Source organism: Mustela lutreola, chromosome 8, assembly GCF_030435805.1.
Source record: "Mustela lutreola isolate mMusLut2 chromosome 8, mMusLut2.pri, whole genome shotgun sequence".
In the NCBI taxonomy this organism is placed as follows: domain Eukaryota; kingdom Metazoa; phylum Chordata; class Mammalia; order Carnivora; family Mustelidae; genus Mustela; species Mustela lutreola.
In genome coordinates, this window is record NC_081297.1 from 81,083,391 (window position 1) to 81,106,583 (window position 23,193).

The 23,193-nt window shown below is 42.5% G+C and overlaps 1 protein-coding gene across 4 annotated transcripts in view; it reads right to left on the reverse strand.

Annotated features, from left to right (window-relative positions):
- BCAT1 (branched chain amino acid transaminase 1) overlaps nt 1–23,193 on the reverse strand; it is a 110,964-nt gene that overhangs the window by 58,234 nt on the left and 29,537 nt on the right. Inside the window, exons 1-3 of one of the 4 annotated variants that reach the window (XM_059185787.1) lie at nt 19,826–20,116; nt 18,660–18,731; nt 8,194–8,394 (exon numbers count right to left, since the gene is read on the reverse strand). In XM_059185787.1, the coding sequence (XP_059041770.1) occupies nt 8,194–8,394; nt 18,660–18,731; nt 19,826–20,044 (492 nt within the window). In that variant the 5' untranslated portion in view covers nt 20,045–20,116. Of the gene's footprint in view, nt 1–8,193; nt 8,395–18,659; nt 18,732–18,809; nt 19,095–19,825; nt 20,117–23,193 lie in introns of those variants that run through there. The other 3 variants (XM_059185789.1, XM_059185788.1, XM_059185790.1) reach the window with 3 other exon arrangements.

Here is a 23,193-nt window from a genome sequence, read left to right on the forward strand (position 1 = left end):
TCTTTTGGCATCAGGATGTCTTTAAACTTTTAAAAATTATTATCACTTCTTGGCCTTTTGGCTAAGATCAAGCACAAACTTCTAAAACTTATAAAGACCCCCAAAAGCTTTTTATGTGCAGTTATTCTATAATTACCATATTAGAAATTAGAAGTGAACCATTAAATTTAACAGTAATAAACCATGACATGTTAACGTATTTTAATGAAGACTATCTATATTTTCCAAAAGGATTATTGTTAAGTGTGACAGTTTTTCATTTGCAAATCTTTCATAGGTGACTTAATGAAAGACAACTGGATTCTTATAACCTGCTTTTGCTCTTGCAGTATATTGTTTTGGCTGAAGTACACAAAGAAAATTCCAAAATCACACAGACACGCAGTTGAGAAAAGGAAGAGTATTTTTTTTTTTTTTTTAAGATTTTATTTATTTATTTGACAGAGAGAGATCACAAGTAGGCAGAGAGGCAGGCAGAGAGAGAGAGAGGAGGAAGCAGACTCCCTGCTGAGCAGAGAGCCCGATGCGGGACTTGATCCCAGGACCCCGAGATCATGACCTGAGCTGAAGGCAGCGGCTTAACCCACTGAGCCATCCAGGTGCCCGGAAGAGTATTTTTGATAGCCTTTTCAGGTAACTGTTTGTTCTTCTCTGATCCCACTTCAAAAGTTGACAAGTGGTGGTTCCTTGAAGATTAGTTGCACTGAGGAATTTGAAGCCCTATCAATGAGGTTTTTATACTCTGTTAATTTATTAAAATAGTGTATCAGAGTTCAACAAAAGAAGCAGAACAGGAGATACCTATGTTATTACCAGATTTGTTTTAAGAAATTGGGCAATGTGAATGTGGTGGCTGGCTAAGCAAGTCCAAAATCTGTGAGACAGGCCGTCGGGGACAGAAATGACAAGCAGGCTGGGACCTGCAGGCACGAGTGGCAGCGGCGATCAGAAAGGGAGAGACAGAGGAAAAGAAAGCTGGGTCCATCTATGTGTCCTAAGGTTTACCCAGGATAATTTCCCTTTTGATTAATTTTAAGTCAACTGATTAGGGACTTCAATCACATCTGCAAAATTCCTTCACCACCGCACCTAGATCAGTACTTGACTGAACACTTAGAAGAACGTTATGTGTATGCCATGAAATGGTCATGCCTCCCTCTAACCTCCAACACTCACAAAGGAATGTCTTGTTGGTATTCTAACTAAAAGGAGACTGAAAGACAGATTCTGGGGGTTGCAGTTCAGACTAGCCAAACTAGTCTTTGCACATCAAAAGCCAGTCTATCTTGCATTCTGAATGGATCTTAACTCATGCATAAATTTGTAATGTCACAAAATGGTTATTTGGAAAATGTTAGTTCAAGTTATGCAGATCTTCCAAAGTTTAACACCTTTTCTATAAAACATATTTTAAAAAATCTGTTAATATTACCACTAACATCATCGAAAAATTCTTTAATAGTGGAAAGGCTTAAGCTAGCGATGGTGGATACAAATTTTCCAAAATCCTAATTTTTACTTGAAAGCTAGAATTTGAGGGGGGCCTGGGTGGCTCAGTGGGTTGGGCCTCTGCCTTTGGCTCAGGTCATGGTCTGGGGGTCCTGGGATGGAGCCCCGCATCGGGTTCTCTGCTCTGCGGGGAGCCGGCGTGGTTCACCCTCTCTCTCTGCATACTTGTGATCTCTGTCTGCCATAAACAAATAAAATCTTAAAACAAAAAAAAAAAAAAAAAAAAGCAAGCTAGAATTTGACCAATGGCAACAAATACGGTCCACTGTTTTTGCTTGAAGTTACAGACTCATTTTGTTCATTTTCAAGAAGACACCTGCAAATGCCCAGTCTGAATAACTATACTTTGTCCTTTCAAGTAAACTGGTTCTGGGTGAAAAAAAGGAGCCGGTTCGAATCACAACATGGGCGTGCATGGCACACACACATACACGTGGATCACACAACTACTCTTCCTTGAGACAACTGTAGTTTTTAAGGATGTAGAAGCGCTTTAGGCAAAGATGCTATTTCATCACACAGATTAAAATGCCATTTACTCAAAATTTAATAAAATAATTATTACCACTTCACCAAGAACATTCTTCAGCAAAGCAGACATTCTTTATACATTCACACTTGGTAGTAAAGAGTAAAATGGCTAACTAGCAGAAGTTGGTGTCAGTCTTACTGTAAATGTCAACACACAATGAAAAAGAAAAACACAGTCTTGGTATTAATGTGAAGTCTTTTGGGACGCCTGGGTGGCTCAGTTGGTTAAGCGGCTGCCTTCGGCTCAGGTCAGGATCCCAGCCTCCTGGGATCGAGTCCCACATCAGGCTCCTTGCTTGGCAGGGAGCCTGCTTCTCCCTCTGTCTCTAGCCTGCCACTCTGTCTGCCTGTGCTTGCGCTCTGTCTCTCTCTCTCTCTAACAAATAAATAAAATCTTAAAAAAAAAAAAAAAAAAGTGAAGTCTTTTAACTTTGGTAACCCCTTGAAAGGGGGCCTAGGGGCCTGTGAACCACACTTTGAGAATGGCTTAAAGAAATTTACGAACAAGTACACCAGCATACTATGTATAGGGATGTTCGCAGAAAAAAAAATGCCCAAATGTCCATCAAAAATAGACTGAATAGAGGCGCCTGGGTGGCTCACTGGGTTAAGCTTCTGCCTTCAGCTCAGGTCATGATCTCAGGGTCCTGGGATCGAGCCCTGCATTGGGCTCTCTGCTCAGCAGGGAGCCTGCTTCCCTCTGCTTCTCTCTGCCTGCCTCTGTGCCTACTTGTGATCTCTCTCTCTGTGTCAAATAAATGGATAAAATCTTTTAAAAAGTTGACTGAATATATTCACATAATGGCATACTGTTGTTACAGGAGTATCTGGATGTGGTCCCTACCACACTTGGACCCAAGCAACTTGGGCCTCTGCCCTGAGCCCACTTTAGACAGCCTCTCACCTCTGCCTTCCTCCAGCTGTGATGTGACCTTTCCTTGGGGGGCAAGCAGTCACCTAAATCCTGAATTCCATCTTTTTAGACCAGGCTCCAAGGCACTTCCCTGAATTCCCTGTCCAAATGGCTCTGATCTCATTTTCAGAGCCTGAATGACTCTCCTTAGGCCCACCCTACTGAAAACAGGTAGCTAATACTGGTGTGCCCAGGCTTAAGACCAACGGATGGCCAAGGGTCATCTATTCGCACATGGTATAGGTATCTACACATATGTGTGTGAGGCTTCTTGTGGCACAGGATGGAGCCAGGACAGGCAGAGAGAGTGGGTGAACCCCAGATCTCTATTTGCACTTTTGTCCCAGACCCCACTGATGCTCACGTCGGTCCTGGATGAATAGTTCTTACATAATATTGAGCTCAAATAATACCAGTGTGTGTGTGCCGGAGCACACACACACATATACACATATTTCCATTGACACACAATTTCAAAAAGAGGCAAAACTATAGTGTTAGAGATATATAAAATCTAAAGCACTCATTTGTAAGTATTCATTAAATAATAGTACATACGTTACCCACTTTTTGTCAAATTGTGTTTTGACTGTCTCAACCTGAAAACGAACTATTATCAAGTTTCCTATTTTATCCAAGTTCTCTAGTCATGGTTCTTATTTTGCTATTTGAAATCTTCACATATGTATCTATTAAAAAATACTTTCTTGGGGCACCTGGGTGGCTCGGTCAGTTAAGCATCTGCCTTTGGGTTAGGTCATGATCCCAGGGTCCCAGATGGAGCCCCACATCTGGCTCAATGCTCAGCAGGGAGTCTGTTTCTCCCTCTCCCTCTGCCTGCAGCTCCCCCCTGCTTGTGCTCTATCAAATAAATAAAATCTTTAAAAAATAAAAATAAATAAAGAATACTTTCATAATTAATAAAAACGACATGTACTTGGAGATCTCAAGATAAAATGGATACTATCATCAATAGGGTTTATGAAAGGAGAAGTGTCGCTCTCGGCCCGCAAGAACGACCCGCAGACGAGGTGAGTGGCAAACTTCTTTTATTACTAATGCTAATGTACTAATGCTAATGGCGGCCGCGCCGCACCAAGCATATACAGCAGTATATATTCACGTGCGTACGCCCCCCTTCCTGCCCAATCAGAATGCCGTGCATGCAGTGCCCTCGTGCGCTCTTATGTAACGGAGCAGGATTCTTTTGTTCTCTAGCAGTGATCATGCATATATCTCTTGGCTCCTAGTGCTGTTCACGCGCCGATCACGAGCGCGCCCACATTCTCCTCAACCAATCATCCTCATTTCCTCAATCCACGGGCACATCCATCTACATGACTCCTTGCATCTGCTGGATGGCTCTCCACAGAGAAGAACAACTTTTAAGAGGTCTGCTCATATTCACTTTTGGGTTAAAACAATACAACTATTATTGAACTTAAAAATTGGGTGGTGTCCAATAATGTAGTGTCCATAAGTGGGTCAGTATAAGAGAAAGAGTAGACCTGTGAAAAAGCCTAAAACATGAATGTTTCAAACACACTTGGGAAGAAAATTTTGGGGATAAACGATCTGCCTATTAGTGGGGGTTAAAAGATAAAAAAAAGTACATACTGAGGACAGTTCGCTCGCCATCCTGTCCTAAGCACACTGCACTCCCAGGGAACTGAGTAGACACTCAATCTCTATTGCACAGGCAAGTAAATAGGAAATCAAACGAACATGCCTCAGAAAATTCCAAGATTCAGTTTCTCTGCGCAAGGCAATCACACTTTCTAAATCCCTATGACAATTTCCTAATATTTTTGTTTGCTAAACCCAAGAGCCCAATCTACAAAAAGCAAACTAAATGCATTTTCTACCTCCCCATTTATCACTGATACATGTCACAGGCTGTATTTCCAAAAACAGTCACACAATATTTTCAGTCCTACCGGCTCTTCTAGAACCTTGATGTTCCTCGTCAAGAAAGGTGGATCCCGGGACGCCTGGGTGGCTCAGTTGGTTAAGCAGCTGCCTTTGGCAGGGAGCCTGCTTCTCCCTCTGACTCTGCCTTCCACTCTGTCTGCCTGTGCTCCCTCTCACTCTCTCTCTTACAAATAAATAAATAAAATCTTTAAAAAAAAAAAAAAAAAAGAAAGAAAGAAAGGTAGATCCCCTTCTTTTGAACATAAGCAGGTCTTTATAATGGCCACGGTAATAGTTATGACAGAAGTCACACTGTGTGATTGAGGGGTTAGGACATAAAAAGAACTAGAGCTTGCATGTGGGCTCAGTGTCTTGAGACACACAGCTTAGAGTCCACGGTGCCATGTACTGAGTCTGACTATTCTGAAGCCACCATACTTGAGAGACCACATGGAGAAATAGGGATGCAGGCAGAGCCTCAGCTTTCACCCCCATCTTTCTGATTTTCCCCACCCAGGCAAGTGGACTCCAACCCCAGTCACTATCTGACAGAAACTGCATGTGAGACCCCCAAGTGAGAACCACTTACACCATCCTATTCAACCCCCAGAAGCATGGAAGAGAAAAAGAAAATGATGGTTTCTGTTTTAAGCCATTAATCTGTTACACTGAATCGACAACTGATGTAATATATGATCCAGTTCATGCAAAATACTTCTTGTATCCATATTGTAAGTGAAACAGTAAGAATGTAGAAAAGTTTGGGGCACCTGGGTGGCTCAGTAGATTAAAGCCTCTGCCCTCGGCTCAGGTCATGATCCCAGGGTTCTGGGATCAAGCCCCGCATCCGGCTCTCTGCTCAACAGGGAACCTGCTCCCCAGCATCGCCCCGCCTGCCTCTCTGCTTACTTGTGATCTCTGTTGGATAAATAAATAAATTTTTAAAAAGAATTTAAAAAAGGAGTGTAGAATAGTTTTCAATTTTTACTTAACAAAGGAGAATATTAATTAAAAAAAAATTTTTTTAACTATCCTGGTCACAAAAATCTAAATTGGTAAAACCAAGCAAACTAGCAGTCTAACTAATTAGATTTCCAACAAGTTTTCAAAAGCCAGTGGCCTTTAATATTGCTTTTAGCTTTCAAAAATCACTTTAATCCTGGGATGCCTGGGTGGCTCAGTCATTAGGCGTCTGCCTTTGGCTCCGGTCAAGATCCCAGGGTCCTGGGATTTAACCCTGCATTGGGCTCCCTGCTCAGTGGGGATCCTGCTTCTCCCTCTCCCACTGTCCCTGTTTGTGTTCACTCTCTTTTGATGTGTGTTTCTCTGTCAAAGAATAAATAAAATCTTAAAAAAAAAAATCACATTAATCCTTTCTCGTGTACTTCCAGTTCTCAAAGTGTGGTCCCTGGAGAGGCGGGCATGACCATGGCATGGGAAGTTGGTGTAAATCAAAAACTCTGAGGAAAGGACATGTGCTACGTTTGAGACCATGCCCTAAGATTTGCCATATTCCTTCTTTCAATTCCCTTTATTATACCCTGTGACACAGGCAAAGGCGAGGCTACCACTCTTAGTTTATAGTTGAAGAGACTGAGGCTTGGAGCAAATAACGAAAGAGCTCATCCAAGTTGATAGAGTGAGGACATAGAGCTAGGGATGGAAACTAAAGACACAACATCCTGTGAAGACATCTGGTCATCGAACAGGTTTCCAAATTATTCAAGTTTATAATTTTGTTTTATTTTATTTTATTTTTAAGATTTTATTTATTTATTTGACAGAGAGATCACAAATAGGCAGAGAGGCAGGCAGAGAGAAAGGGGGAAGCAGGCTCCCTGCTGAGCAGAGCCCAATGCGGGACTTGATCCCAGGACCCTGAGATCATGACCTGAGCCGAAGGCAGAGGCTTAACCCACTGAGCCACCCAGGCGCCCCCAAGTTTATAATTTTAAACACGTTAATTGGACAGGCCTCTTCATAATTTTAGTGTCTATGTGTAGGGGTGATGTCACAGGGAGTAGTACTCAGCATTGGAACCCTGTCTCCTCCCGTAATACTGTGTTATCTTGGCTGAGAAACTTCACTTTTCTGAACCTGCTATTATAAGAGAGAAGGCTGCTTTAAGGGTTAACAACAATAGCTAACAGCTGAGCTCTCATTATGCCCCAAGAACGGCTGTATATACTTAAACAAATTACCTTACCTTATCCTCCTAATAGGACTCGGCGGTTCTCCCTACCTCAATTTTCTAGGTAAAGAAATTGGAAGCACAAAGTGATTTTAAATAAGCTTCCCAAGTCATAGAGCTCCCTATGGAGCAACAGAGAAGGAATCTGAGCCAGGAAGTCGGACTATAGAACCTGAATGCTTTAACTGTTTTCTCACTTAAAATAATTAAATGAAATGACCCACATAAGGTGCAGAGCACATTGCCGGAGTTTAATAACCACAAGTAATTTTACCATTATTGTTGGGAATATCTACTACTTTTACTCCCTTAATAGGTAGGTCACTGCTTATTTCCAGTACCCCAATATTCTGGGAAAGATGTCCAACACATTGAAAATGAGTAAAATAAAATGCAAGTGAAGGGAATGAGGAGTGTATTGTGGATCTTAGTGTGTATCCTGACAAGGGCTAGAGAACGTATTCTCAACATATTTAGCATTTTATGCTTATAATTATTTCACTCATGCTTGAAGGCTCTTAACACGTATACCCTACATGTTAATGCTGGTCCTAAAAACATGCAGGAAGCCCTAAGACCGAACTGTAATACTGTATTCAATGACACCAGAGATCTGACAAGGGACTCAGTAAAATGTTAACAGTCCTGGATTTTTGAGTGCGAACTTTTTTTTTTTTTAAAGATTTTATTTATTTATTTGACAGAGGAAGAGAGAGATCACAAGTAGGCAGAGAGGCAGGCAGAGAGAGAGGAAGGAAAGCAGGCTCTCTGCTGAACAGTGAGCCCAATGAAGGACTAGATCCCAGGACCCTGAGACCATGACCTGAGCCGAAGGCAGCGGCTTAACCCACTGAGCCACCCAGGTGCCCTTGAGTGCGAATTTTCTTATCTACCATCCTTGCATTTGCTGCAAATGATTTTTTTATTGATATAAAGAAAAGTTCAAGACTATCCGAAAGATGAGTTAAGACGTACCTTCAGTCCATCGGTCTATGGAAAAAGTTCTGAAGACATTTATGATTTCCTCGAGTACATCTGAGAAAGCCCATCCTGCCCCAAAGCTAGTTTATGCGGAAGAGCTACGTCGTCCTCACAGCGAAGGCCCAGCACAAGAAATCCCGGATTTCCTTGTACTTACCTCCACGGCGTAGTGGAAAGCAGAGGAGCCGGGGTGCAAGGACAGGTTCTGAAGAGGCTTGATACATGGTTTCTCCCATCCACACTCTAAGGACCACTCCACCGTCAACATGTGATCCGTGAACACAGTTCCAAACACCAGAGTACTTGGGTCTGGTTTTTCCTTTAAAATGGAGGCCGGTGTGATTATGAGATCTTTCGCCTGAGGAAGAAAAATCGGCACCATGAAAGAAAAGTTACTGGACATCCCCTGGCTGCATAATACAGAGGGTGAAAAGACAAAATTTAGGTCACTGGCTGCAAAAAAGTGAAATCAGTTGACTTTCAAATGCTGGCAACGAACTCGGAAATTTAACAACACTACGTGAGCCAAACAAATCTTGTTGCCATTCAGAATCTGGCTTGCTGTTTGAAATCTCTACTGTACACAGACTAATAAATAAAGACCAGTGATATTTAGAAACAGGGACAAAATAGCAGAACGGGTAAAATGATGGAAAAAGAAGAACACATGCCTTCCTCGTTCTCACCACAGGACTTCTATCAAGCATTCAGGAATGAGGGAAGGGGTGTCTTCTAAAATAATGACAGCAATACTCATAATGATTTGTTAAACTAAAATTAAAGTCATTAAGAATCAAATCTCTTAGTGATGGTTGTACTCCAGCTCCCTCAAAGAATTCTTGGCACAAGCCTTCAAACCCCCCTGGGTACATCATAGAAGAAGGAAGAGAATGAAACAAATGTTTTCCTCTTTGAAAACAGAGAAGTAGAGAATGTACACCAAGATATAAATCCTCTATTCTGTGTTGAGGAAACAGTGAACAAAAGACCTTTTATTGAAAGCAAGAAAAATAAGAGTAATAGGAAACAACTTCACACAGCACCATTACACCAACTCCCCACAAAGCCAAGCTTGCACATTACACATGGCCAAACCCACACACCCCAATCACAGTACCATCTCGAACTTCACAAGAGCTGTAGTCAGCCAACAAACCATAGGGGAAGGAGCTTTTTGATCAGTAAAAACAATATTAGCCAGGGACAGGTTCAACTTGTTAACAGGTTGTAAGGAAGGTCCAACTCCATAAGAGTACTCATTGCCCCCCAAAATCAAGTACAGAAGTTTCCTTTAGATCATCAGCTCTTATCCTTATATTAAAATAATCCCAGGGGCACCTGGGTGGCTCAGTCGGTTAAGCATCTTGATTTCAGCTTGGGTTATGATCTCGGGGTCATGAGATTGAGCCCCGTGTGAGCTCCGGGTTGGGCAGGGGGCCTGTTTAAGATTCCCTCTCTCCCTTTCCCCTTCCCTGCCTTGTGCACATGCTCTTAAATAAATAAATAAATACATAAAAATTAAACAAAAATCCAATCGCTTCTAATTTACTGCCTTACACATGCCTCAGTCACTTGATATATTATGAATGATAATCAGTTTCATTTTTATAATATTCAGCTGAATGTATTCTAAAACAACAAAAAAGCTCACATTACAGGGAAGCCTAAGGCACTAGAGATAACATATTACTGTAATTTTCAGGTTTAGTAATGTTACTTTGGAATATGCCAATAAAATGCCAAATTTGGAGGCAAATAGACTTTCTTTTACCACTATTTAATCCAAGTAAATTAACTTAAAACCCTTTATTGAGTGCAGAAAAAGAATTTATTTAAAGGGATACACTCCAGCTCAATTATTTTGTTCCCTGAATCCCATTTCTCTCCCTTTATCCTCTAGACCTCATCCCCCAAATAGGATATTGGGCAAATTTCACCAGAAGGTTAAATGCAGCCTTCTGGTCTATTTTGTAAATTAAAGTTTTATTGGAATACAGTCACACTGTTCTTTTAGCTTTAACGATGGCATTGTCCATGAATCATGTCAGAAATTATGGTCCTCAAGCCTAACTATTTATTATTTGACCCATTAAAAAGTCTGCCAGTCCCTCTAGACTGTTTGGACAAGAACTGAGTAGATATTCCAGTGAAATCTCTAACCCTAGCACAGTGCCTCACACACACAATACAGTACATCTTAAATGCTGAAAATAACATCCGGCTGATTTCAGGTACTCCCTGAGGGATGACAGGCTCATCCGCAGAAGACGGCCAGGGTTTAAAGTGAGTGAGATTCTAACATAAACATTTCATTACATGAATGGTTTCACAGTGCTCTTGCACAACGAAGCACTCGGGACTTGGCTTTAGTTGGCTTTTTTAGTGGCTTTTCTTAGCCTTGGGCTAAGAAAAATCTGTAACCATATCACTAGAGTTACATAAACAATGCAAATTTTCACCTATTAAAACTACTAATAAAAACTTCTCAGTAACAGGGGAAAACAGTAAGACCCAGAACAGAAAGGTGAGAGTCGGTAAAGAGGGAGAAGTGAGAGTGTGAGTAGAAGACGTGAGTTTCTCCTGCTCGCTGAAGCTGGGGTATGTCTTCGATATTGCAAAGGCAACAGACCTCAGCCTTTCCCTCTAATGACAGAACGGACAGAATGAATACTTTGTATGGTTCTTCAAAAGTAAAATAAAGATCACCTTCTCTGTTATTTCTGTCATTAGCTAACCCATTCTCCCATGAGATAATCAAGAAATCAACTATACATGATACTTACAGCTTTCAGGATTTCTATACTCTCCAATAAATAACCACCTGCCATCCAATAGGCCATGGAATATATACTTTCTATCAATAACAATCTACATAGTATTTAAAAACAAGACTATGGCCTCATATAAAACAGCTTTTTAATTTTTCCTTCTCTTGCTTTCTTCCATATCTGCTTTATTATTCTTAGTATTTTGCCTTTTTATTCACTCAGTGAACACTGACTGCACCAGCACAATGATTCAGGCACTGCACTAAGCAAGCACAAGAGATGCAAAGATGCCTGTGGCTCAGTCCCTCCTCCTCAGCAAATTCAACATCAGCCATGGACAGACAGGAAGCAGCCGCTGTGAGCAAGCATTACTCACCCCATCTATTATGCTGAGCTACTGTGTACCCATTGTTACAGGCCCAAAGGAATCTCTGGGAGGAAAACAAGTAAAGTCCTGTTCTCTTAGTGCAGGGAAACAGTATAAAGAATTAAGTGGATAAAGAGAGGTAAAGAGGTGATTAGTGCTATGAAGCAAATGAAAGCTGCTTAGAAGGATAGTGTGGGGAAGAAAAACCCATTTTTGGTGAAAGGGTTGGGAATGACCTCTCTGATGAGGTGTCCTTTGAGCAGAGACTTGAATGAAAAAAGAAGGTAGGCCATGTAGATATCTAGAGGCTAAGTGTTTGAGGGAGAGGAAGCAAGGGCCCAGGTCTTGAGAGGGGAATACACTTGGCATGTTCAAAGAACCGGGAAGGCTCAGTGCGGCAGGGATCCAAGAAATGTGGGGAAAATGGAGTGGCAGAAGATGTCACAGAGGCACTGTGGCTGCTGGAACAGTGGAAAGCTCTGGGCCAAGAAAACTAGTTACTTCATGCTCTACTGACCAACATTCCAGTTCTCCATGGGTTCTGACTCCATGCAATTAAGAGTGTACCCTGTCTTAGGGCACCTTGGTGGCTCCGTCAGTTGAGTGTCTGACTGGATTTTGGCTCAGGTTATGATTTTGGTCGAGGTCCTGGGATCAAGCCCTACATTAGGATCTGTAAGGAGTCTACTTGAGGATTCTCTCTCTCCCTCTTCCCCACTCCCCACTTGCACATACGCTCTTTCATAAATAAGCTTTGAAAAAAAAAAAAAGACTGTACCCCATCTTCCTTATTTCCCCAGGAACCTTTACCAAAGAGGCTGCTAACAATTAAAACAACCCAGTTTACCTTTACTCCAGGCAATTTGAGGTATGGCTACCATTCTTTCTTAATTTTTTAAAAAATATGAAGGAGCAAAGCAGGAAGGGGGAGAAAGATAGTTTGACAGTGGCAAAATACAAAAATCTGGGTAACACTGAATTTTTTCCTTAAGCCTCTACATTTCCTCCTCTGCATCAGAGATCCTCGGCCCTGGCTATACATTGGATTTAAATACAAAGCTTTTTAGAAACACTAAACCACATTCCATTCCAGAACTGAACCAGAACCTCACAGGGAAAGGGCAGGGGAGTGGCTGGTTGTTTCTTCAAACTTACCCACAACATTCTAACTGGTCACTCAGGGCTCACCATTCTACACTATCTCCCTTGAAGATTTTAGCAACGGCGAGGAACAACGGTTTCCAACACTGGCTGCTGAATTGGTTCACTTGGGAAGTTTTTTGTTTTTTTGTTTAAGGAAATGTCACTGCCCATGCTGTAGCCAAGATGCACAAAAACTCCAGGAAAAAAATGAAAGGAACTCAGGAGTGGAACTTCACATCAATTTTCACTGAAGGCTCTCCAGGAGATTCCAAGGCACTGGAAAGGCTGAGATCCACTTAGGAGATTTAAGTCTCATTTGTGAATTCTTACCAAAAGGCATACATTTTTATTTCATAATCATAGGACCTTAGTTATCTCAGACTGAATGTATCTAAAATAGGGCACATATTTCCGCCAAAACTTGATCCCTATTTCTGATATCATATTACATTCTACATCTGTCCTTCTTAATCCTTAATTCATCTAATAAGAGGAATGCATGTTTATTTTTAAATTCTACTGTAAAGCGAAGAAAAATGAAAAGTATAAAATTCCCAACATTCAAAAAATAAATCACTAACATTTTTAACTAGTAGCCCTGGCCACTATGTTCCCACTTCCCAGACATGACCTCCAATAAAAATCCATTGTGCATGTCTTCCTATATTTCCTTTACATCTTCATTACTTTCAAGATAATATACCATTCTCCACAACATTCTCCCAGCCCTCAGCTTCCCCATCAGTAATTGAGACACGCGTACTTTCAAGAATCTCTTTAATAAGTCTGATTTCTGGGGCGCCTGGGTGGCTCAGTGGGTTAAAGCCTCTGCCTTTGGCTCAGGTCATGATCCCAGGGTCCTGGGATCAAGCCCCGCACTGGGCTTTCAGCTCAGCAGGGAGCCTGCTTCCTCCTCTCTCACTGCGTGCCTCTCTGCCTACCTGTGATCTCTGTCAAATAAATAAATAAATAAAATCTAAAAAAAAAAAAAGTCTGATTTCTCCATTTCTACCATCCCCTCAGTAGCAACTATCCTGTATCTTTTCCCTGTCATCTCGGAACATAATCACATGCTTAATCATCATCTTCAGTGTGCATGAGGAGCTGAATGACTACAGAGAAGTCCAAATCAAATTTAGCTGCAAAATCAAGTACCCCACGTATGGCACTAACTTCTTGTGTCAATTCTACCTCTCACTAATGTCCTGCATTAACCGTCTACTTATCACTCAGCCATGCGTTCAGTTGCAAGTAAGTCAAGCACAGAAAGAGGAGTTGGTTTTCTCACATCAGTCTGGAGGAGCCAAGCCTGGCGGTAGCCCAGCATCTCAAGGCCCTTTGATTTTCTGAGCCTTCTCCTCAGAATCAAAAGAAAGCTCATTATAGCTGTAGCTTCAGCTTTCATGATTTTCAAGGTCCAAAGATAGGGGAGGGAAAGGATAACAGCAGCCAAGTCTGTTCCCTCTAATCGCATTCCCCAGGAATTCCCATATGCCTTATCAGTCAGACATGTGTCACGCTATCTAGCTGCAAGGGAGGCTAGCAAAGCAGGAGAACTGCAAACAGCATCAAGGAACATCAAGTCAGTAAGGAACTTGGGTGGGCTGTACTAGGGGTACACACTGACCCAGCGGCTGAACGCTGACCAGTACTTAAGCATTCTTGTCTACATGCCTCTGTTTAACATGGAAGGACTAAACTTGCCAAAGATGCCTTCCCACCGTCACCTCTTTTTTTCTTCCGTATCATTTCCTCCACCTGTCACACCAGACATATGGTGTAGCCAGTTTATCACACTCCTTTCGTCCTCCCGGAGGAAGTGTGGAAACTTCCTCCTGCAGGAAGTATATAATGCCCCATCTGGCCCAGCAGTCTGGTGGTATCCTCAGCTATTCCAACTGCCTAGCAGTTGCTCAGACAAGCCTTCTATATAGACATCCCCACCCCTAGAATGTTTGGTTTGGCTCTATAAAATCTTTTAGTTAATTTGAACAATTGGAAAAGGGAGTCATTTCTTTAGATTATGCTGGACTCTCATTTAGCACAGTAACTATTACAAACATCAAATATGTGCTAATAATTGTGTTCTAAATCTTGCTAAACATTGGGGCACCTGGGTGGCTCAGTGGGTTAAGCCTGTGCCTTTGGGTCACGATCTCAGGGTCCTGGAATCAAGCCCCACATCAGGCTCTCTGCTTAGTGGGGAGCCTGCTTCCACCTCTCTCTCTGCCTGCCTGCCTACTTGTGATCTCTGTCTGTCATTTAAATAAATAAAATCTTTAAAAAAATTTTTTTTTTTGCTAAACATGGATTGATCTTCATGGTCTGGATCTCTCAACAAAACAGACTGCTGTAGTTTTTATAAAAATCTTGTGTACTTGCTGTATTTCATAAAAGACCCTTTTGTTAATACAAATCCTTAAAGAACCAACTTTAAGAATGATTATGGCCCAGTAGCCCAGTATATAATTTTTACTTTTCTGAACTGTCCTTAAAATACCCACCACTCACAGTGATCCACTGACCCTGTGAGATCAAGTTAATTAATGGCAAAGATAAAGAACAAGGTATTTTTATGCTGGACTTAGTGCTCTTGTAATTATAACTTGATACTACTACTTGAGTTCCTGGAAACTGAATACAAATGATTAAATTACCAGGTACTCTATTTTAGTAAGCTACTACATCCTTTTGTAAGATGTGACTTATTAACGATAGGAATAGCAACCCTCTGATTTTCTAATTTGTAAATAAGGATTGCCCTATATGCAGTTTTTCAAAGTAATACACAACTGAGTGCCTTCAGAATTTCATCAAGAAGTCTAATTTCTGTCATTTAAAACAATTTATGGGAGGCCTGGGTGACTCAGTTAAACATCTGACTCTTGATTTTGGCTCTGGTCGTGATCTTGAGACCATGTGATGGATCCCCATCAGGCTGAAGGTGGAGCCGGTTTAAGATCTTCTCTCCCCCTCTCTCTTTGCCTACCTAGGCAACCCTTCCCCAATGTGCATGTGCTCTCTCAAAAAAACCCACAACAAACAAACACAAACAAACAAAAAAAACCCCACCAAAACAAAAAGGAAAACAAAACTTGTCTAATTCTAGAAACTGAAACTAACAGCTTTTAACCTGAGCTCCAAGAGAAATTACCTAAGAATATTAAAAAACAACCAGTAAACTGAATGAAATTCAAAAATAAGCAATATTAGCTGAAGGTTTGTGACTAGTTTTGAGTACATGTGAAATCTAGTTCTAAGGGGGAAATAAATCTTTGTTTGGCATACAAGAAACACATTTTGCAAACAGTTTTCAATCACTGTTTAGAAACCTTTTTCTGTATTTGCTTTCCAAAGATGGATAAAAATAACAGTATTTGTAAAACGACACTTTCTCCTACATAATTAATCTGTCTCCTTCTGATGCTCCTTGTTCTCTGATGACTTCAAAGTCAGGATGTTTCTGGCCATATGCTTGTGGAAGAATCTGGAAGACCACAATGACTGGATTGTGAAACGACAAGAAATAATTGACAAAAACAAAGCATATTAAAAACAGCAACTTCTGAACTCAAAATTCATGCTTGGGTATCATCTGCTCTGAAATGGGGAAGCCCGGAGCAGGCTGATGTGACCCGGTGGCAGCCAGCATTCGGGCCACATCTCTTGTTCACCACTCAAAATCGTATCTGTATTTCTCTGCACTGGACACAATACGTAAATATTTAAAAGCTATCTCTGGGGGCGCCTGGGTGGCTCAGTGGGTTGGGCTGCTGCCTTCGGCTCAGGTCATGATCTCAGGGTCCTGGGATCGAGCCCCACATCGGGCTCTCTGCTCCGCGGGGAGCCTGCTTCTCTCTCTCTCTCTCTCTGCCTGCCTCTCTGCCTACTTGTGATCTCTGTCAAATAAATAAATAAAATCTTTAAAAAAAAAATAAAAGCTATCTCTGCATTACAAGTGTATCAGAAAATGCATAACTTTGGTCGACAATAAGTGCATTTTTCTGACTCTATTTGGAAAGCATTAGGTGCTAAGTTCATTAGAGATATTCTTTTAAAATCTAATAGAGGGGTGCCTGGGTGGCTCAGTCAATTGAGTGGGGCAGGTGGTGTTCTGCTTGTGGATTTTCTCTCCCTTCCCTCTGCCCCTCACCCAGCTTGCTTGGTCATGCTCTCTCTCAAATAAACAAATAAATCCTTAAGAAGATCAAATCTAGTCTAATAGAAAGGGGAGAATTGCAGATTTAGAGTGTCACACTCTGTGGAGAGCTACTGAGGAGGGGAAAGTGGAAGAAACAGACAGCTGGTCTCTTAGAAACACAGAAGGCTCTCGAGTCCATAGAAAGATTCTGTAGGATTCCCCAGTAATAAGGCATCTCAATTTTGGGCCTTGTTGGGAAACTGCAGCCTCAGTTGTATCAAGATGGGGGAAGGGATGCAATATGAAAACTCAATGAGAAACTCAAAAGGCAACTTAAAAATACAAATGGAGAAAATAAAGGAATAAAAAAACTTTGCTTTTTGTCAAAAGCAACAATGGTCCTATAAAACCCACCATTTCCCCCCCAAATTATCAATTTCATTTTTCCTTTGCCTCATTACATATGCACTGTGAATACAATCACCATTACAGCACGTTTTAATATGTAAATACAAGTGCAGAATGTCAGTACACTCCCCTTTTACCTAAAACCTAATATACAGAAATCTAAATTCAACAAATAGATTATTTATATTAAGCACTAATTTTTTAAAAGATTTATATGAGAGAGAGAGAGAGAGAGAGAGAGAGAAAGAAACTCCAGCGGATGGATTCCCCGCTGAGCTCTAGCTCAGTGCAGGGCTCAGTGGACCCTTATCCCCAACCACCACCATGAGATCATGACCTGAGCTGAAACCATGATCAGGACCTGAGTCCAACGCTCAACGGACTGCGCCACCCAGAAACCCTAACTAACACTATGAATTAATTTTAACTTCATAAAAATTCTCTCTATATAAAAATATAAAGGCCTTTTGGGAAAAAAAAATCACATTCGTCTATATACCCTTTGAGGAATATACCTACTATATAAAATAATCCTGAGAGATTATCAAAAATAGTCTGTTTTATCTCATTCTTGCTAGAATCCATATCTCAATATCTAAGTCCCCAGAGTGTATCTGAACTTGGTCTTAATAAACTAGATGAGTAGACTACATTAGCTATAAGGCTATAAAGGAGGGGCACCTGGGTAGCTCAGTGGGTTAAAGCCTCGGCTTTTGGCTCAGGTCATGATCCCGGGGTCCTGGGATCGAGTCCCATGTTGGGCTTCCTGCTCTGTGGGGAGCCTGCTTCCTCCTCTCTCTCTCTGCCTACTTCTGTGGATCTCTGTCAAATTAATAAATAGAATCTTAAAAAAAAAAGTAATATATTTTTTAAAAAGGCTATAGAGGATATTATTTTTAAAAGACTAAAAATATTATGGACAAATAAAACTCAGAAACTTATCCTAGTAAGGAAATTACTATATTCTTATCTATCATCTATCGCTTATTATTATTATTTTTAATCCTGAGAGCACAAACCTTATCTTGAATTTATCCTCAGATTTCCAATGCCTACCACATAGTAAGAGTTGGGTGTGTGGGAAATTGATGAGTCAAGTTTCCACTCCCTCTGTGAACCCTGCCAGGATGTGAGATCATTAGGACACTCTGTGCTACGGATGACAATTGACAGTGACTGAAATAGGCAGGAGAGTAGAGGGAGACATAAAGAGAAGAAAAACCCTCCCTGGTTGGTGGAAAGCTGTGGGGTGGGGTGGGGTGGAGATAATGATTCATAGAGAAAATAATAATACACCCTATCTTTGAATTTTTATGATTTTCAAAGTGCTTTTACAAGATTCTTTCTCATTTTCTCCTCATTAGTCGCCTGGAAAGTTATATGAGATTACTTAATATATAAACCCCATAATTCATAAAGAAAGTGAAGTACAACATATTTACTGTAAAATGTTAGGTGTTGCTTTACAGAGAAAAATGGTCAAGTGTAACTTTTTCCACTAGTGAAGGGTTATACTTACTGATACGATCAGATAAACCTCTAGGTGAATATTTACAAATTAATTGTTCTCCAAGAAAAAGTTATGACTCATGAAATAAAATAAACAACTGCCTGGTAATTTTAGATGTGAAGATATTAATGCTCCCCAAATGATACCGCCCCCCCCAGGAATGGAATTTAAAATGCATGGCAGCATACCTAAAATAATATATAACTCACAGGTGAAAATTGCCCAAATCTCAACAAGAAATAGATTTATTCAGTTGATTGCTGTTTCACTCTGGCAGATAACTTACCCTGAAAGACCCCACCACCTCCTTTGATCCCGCTTCTCCAGTACATTCTGGGGAGCATCCGTTATTGCAGTCCTTAAAGAAGAATTAAAGTCATTAAGTAAAGCCAACTGGATAACTGCGGCCTGGGGTAATGAGGATCGGTTCGCTTACCATCACACCGCGGGCTCCGCTCAGGTACCCGAGCAAACAGGGAAAGGAGGCTCAAGCACCCAGGCACCAGCCCCAAAGGAGAGCGCCCTGGGAGTGTTGTCCTTCACTTTCTACCCTTCCCGACCACGCAGCTGTTTTCGTCCTCCACCGCTGGCGTAGGGCAGACCGGTTAAATTCCAGGGTCGCCCCACAGAGCAAGGGTTCACCAGCAAAGAACAAGAAGGTAATTGTCCCCCCTTATATCCGAGTAAATAGTCTAGACTAGGGTTTTAAGCCATTTATAGAAAAATCTCCTGAGCGCGCTCAGCCTCGTGGTCTTGTCAATCACTCGCGCACAATAGCAAGACTAGAAAAGGGATGAGGACGAGAACGAACCATTTTCTCCAAGGACAGGGTCCTGCAATGCAGGCGCGTGGACACCAAACCTCACAGGTTAAGGACAAAACCTCAGGGAATTAGGCAGTAATATAAAAGATGCTTAAGAACACAATGGAAGTGGGACGAATTGGGGAAAGGTGCAGACCTTTAAAAAGAAAAGAAAAAAATAATAATAAAAAATCCTAATCTGCTAAATAGCTACGTGAGGGGGGTGGGGGAGGGAGGCATCCAAGGAGGCAGAAGGCTGCGGTCAAAATATTTTGAGGTGGTGAAAGCACGGAGGATGTGGCTCTCGGTTCTGGCCACCCAGAAATTCCGCTTCCCCCTCCACCCCCAAAGCGACTTCCATGGCGACCCTCGCGTTCCCGGTGGCTGTCCGCGCCGCGTTCCACAGCGGGTCACCGGCTGGCCGTTAGACCTGCCAGGCAGGGGCCTCTCCCAAGCGGAGTTCGCGGGCTGGAGGTCTAGATTTCGCTTAGGGCTGGAGAAGGAAGAAACGGCTGGGTGGAGACAACGGCGATGCGCGGCGAAGCAGGATGATGCAGGAAACGCCAGCACTGCGCCCGACCAGGCCGGCTGGCTTCGGAGACCCCGGGTCCATTCCGCCCCCCCTTCCACAAACGCCCGGGTTCAGGTACCTGACGGGCGAGGGCCGCAGCGGCGCGGGTCGGGCTGGCCATGGGGAGCCTCCGGGAGCGCGGGGCTGCGGAGAGCGGCGGCGGCACGCAGCGCGCGGCTGGATGCGAAAGCGGGCGGCGCGGCCAAGCCCCGGCGCACGGACTGCGCGGCGCGGGCTGCCACCGCCGGGGGCCCCGCGCCAGGGCGAGGCTCAGGGAACGACGCAGTCCCTCCAGCATCCCTGGAGGAGGAGCCTCCACCGGTCGGGTCCTTCTCTCTGTTCAGTGGGGAAAACCAAAGCCCTCGTCCCCGCCACCTGGTCCCGGGCTGGGGCTCGGGAACGCGCGCCGCAGGCGAGCGCCTTTCCAAATGCAGACACTTCATGAGCGTGCTTATTTACCAAACAACCTCTGGGTAAGCGGCCTGGAAATGCCCCTCGGCCAAGGGCGAAGGCCACCTTGGGGGAAATTAATTTACATTAGGGGAGAGTTTCCTTGCACAAACCGACTAAAGGCAGTTTGCAGCTCAGGACTGGCAGCTGGGCACTGCTCTCACCTCCCACCCACCCGCACGCGCAAACTGATGAAGGAAAACGTGAATCTGGGTCTTCGATTTCTTTGCACCACCTACTCGAGTGGATTTGTTGCGGAGCTCCCAGGCTCAGTCATATCTCTACGAGCTCCTTCTGCCCCGAGACCTCGGTGCTACTTAGACCCACCCTATTCAGCGTTTTCAGGCAAAAATAGACTATGGAGAGCTCCCCAATCGAATCGAGCTTTCTGATGTAAGCCCGTGGGCGCAATATTTATAAAGGGAGCTGATAAAGCGACCTTTGAAAGGGATAAGGAAGCTACTGCCTCCTCTGCTGTGTTCTCTTAGGGCAACGTCAGCCTAAGTTATGAGCTTTTCTGGGCTTCAGAACTAATAGGAAGTGGTGACTTAGGCTGATTTATTCTTGGAAAGGAGGAGGGCCATTTATTCTGGGTAAGTGCGGTTAAATCTGGTCTGGTTTTAGAATTGATTTCATACAGCCTTCTCGACAATATAGCTCTAATCTTATCAACGCACAAGACATTCATTTCTCCCTTCCTCCTTTCCTTTCATAAAAGGCATAGAAAAGCCTCTTATGAAGCTCCAGAGACCATATAGCCCAGGCAGGTCACAGGTCCCTGGAAACCAGTCTCTTTGAAGAAATTTATTTATTTATTTTTCTTTGAAGAAATTTAAAATCAAATTAAAAATAGAAAGTACAGACTAAACTCTAAGGCTGCCATTTTCCAACCTTGTCCCCATGCCTAAAAATAAGAAACCCTTGGCTGAAAAATTAACAATTGATTTGCATTCAAAAGCTTGATTTAACGGGCTACACCAGACATGTATTAAAAGCCTATAATTGTTTTAAAGGTAGATACTACACAGCTCCAGTTTTCTGGCTATTTTACATATTACTTGTAAATCCTTGCTTTTCAGTCAAGAAAGCATATATAATACAAGAATGAGGTTATTAAAGAATTACCACAGTGCCACTTGTACCTCTCATCTTGTCAGAGCCAAACTTTGCGCAAGGGTATCTGTATTAACTGCTTCTACTTCTTCCCACTTCAAGTGGCTGCAGCTGGATTCCTGTCCAGTTGTTCCACCTGAACAAGACTCCTAATAGCCTTCATTTTGCTCAGCCCAATGGTTTTGCTTCCTGTACATTTTCTTTCTTTCTTTCTTTTTAAAAATTTATTTATTTGACAGAGAGAGAGATCATAAGTAGGCAGAGAGGCAGGCGGCGGTGGGGGGGGGGGGAGTATGCTCCCTGCTGAGCAGAGAACCCCATGTGGGGCTGATGTGGGGCTAGATCGCAGGCCCCTGGGATTATGACCTGATCCAAAGGCAGAGGCTTTAACCCACTGAGCCACCCAGGTGCCCCATGCTTCCTGTGCATTTTCATGGCTGACCCTATGTGGTAATGGCTCTCAAAAACATATTTTGTCAGTCCACCACTCTCCTGAGCAGTAAGTATTTACAGCCAAAAATATAAGATATTTATTTTGTAGGTAAAATTTGTGAAGGCAAAGGCTCTAGGTGCTGGGATGCAGTGTGAGCCTACCTCCATCCCATTATCATGCAATGCCTTTAGCCATCTAGAAAAATGTTACTTTGTTGAAAAGCAACAATAAATTCTACAATGTAAAACTGCAAAAGTAACAAGCGCCACCTGTGTTTTACCAGCCTCTAATAATGGAATGTATACTGCTTGGAAAGGTCTGGAAAAGCTTTCCAGCCAGGGATTCTTAATTAGAGACCTGACGGATAAAACATATTTACTACAAGAAGGGATGAAAAAACATCTGGGGTGAAAGTGAATTCCAGGAAAGGACATCTCTGAGGGGAGAAGGAACATGGTGCTTACAGGAAACAAAAGAGAGCCAGGGCTGGAGTGGAGAAAGCAGAGGGTTCAGGGGGAGGCTGGGAGCATTGGCAGAGAGCCAACCACGCATAATGCCTCATAAAGTTAAAGGATAATTTCCCTGATAAAGGTAAAAGCATGACTGTCACATACATATAAAATGAATTTGTATTATAGTCTGTAGTCTTGTATTAATTCCTGTAATGAAGTTACCAGGCAGATGTTAAAACTTACTCGAAGAACAGACACATTTCTGAGTCAGAAACAGTGACATCAATTTGCGATGGACATAAAACTAGCTTCTTCCACAATTGAGAAGCTAAATTAACTGAACCTTGACCCTCAGAATTTATTTCACGTGTATTGACAAGAATGATTTTTGCGGGGCACCTGGGTGGCACAGTGGCTTAAGCCTCTGCCTTCAGCTCAGGTCGGGATCCCTGAGTTCTGGGATCAAGCCCCACATCACATTGCATTGGGCTTTCTGCTCGGCAGAGAGTATGGTTTCCCCTCTCCCTCTCTGCCTGCCTCTCTGCCTACTTGTGATCTGTCAAATAAATAAATAAAATCTTAAAAAAAAAAAAAAAAGAATGATTTTTGCTTTCCTATCCATTATCTGTAGAGTAAATCAAAAACAGTGAAACAACATGAAAACACAATAAAAACTGATGGGAATCCTAAGAACAAGCAAAGCCATGGAAAGGTTAGATTAGGTGAGGGATGGAGGTAGAAGCGGACAAGATAGAAAGCACACTCTGGCTGCAGTTTGAAGACTGGAGCAGGGTCTGGGTGGAGTGAAATGGGTTTATAAGAAAGCTATTACAGAACCCACAGGTGGTAGGTGACCCAGTTGAAAAGAAGCAGCCAGATTTCAGCAATCTTTCAATAGAATGGACAAGAGAAGGAACAGGGAGAGAGAAGTGCCAAGAAAGGCTCCTTCGATTCTGGCTTGCTCTTCTGGTTGGTGATATTCACTAAGAAAAATGGAAC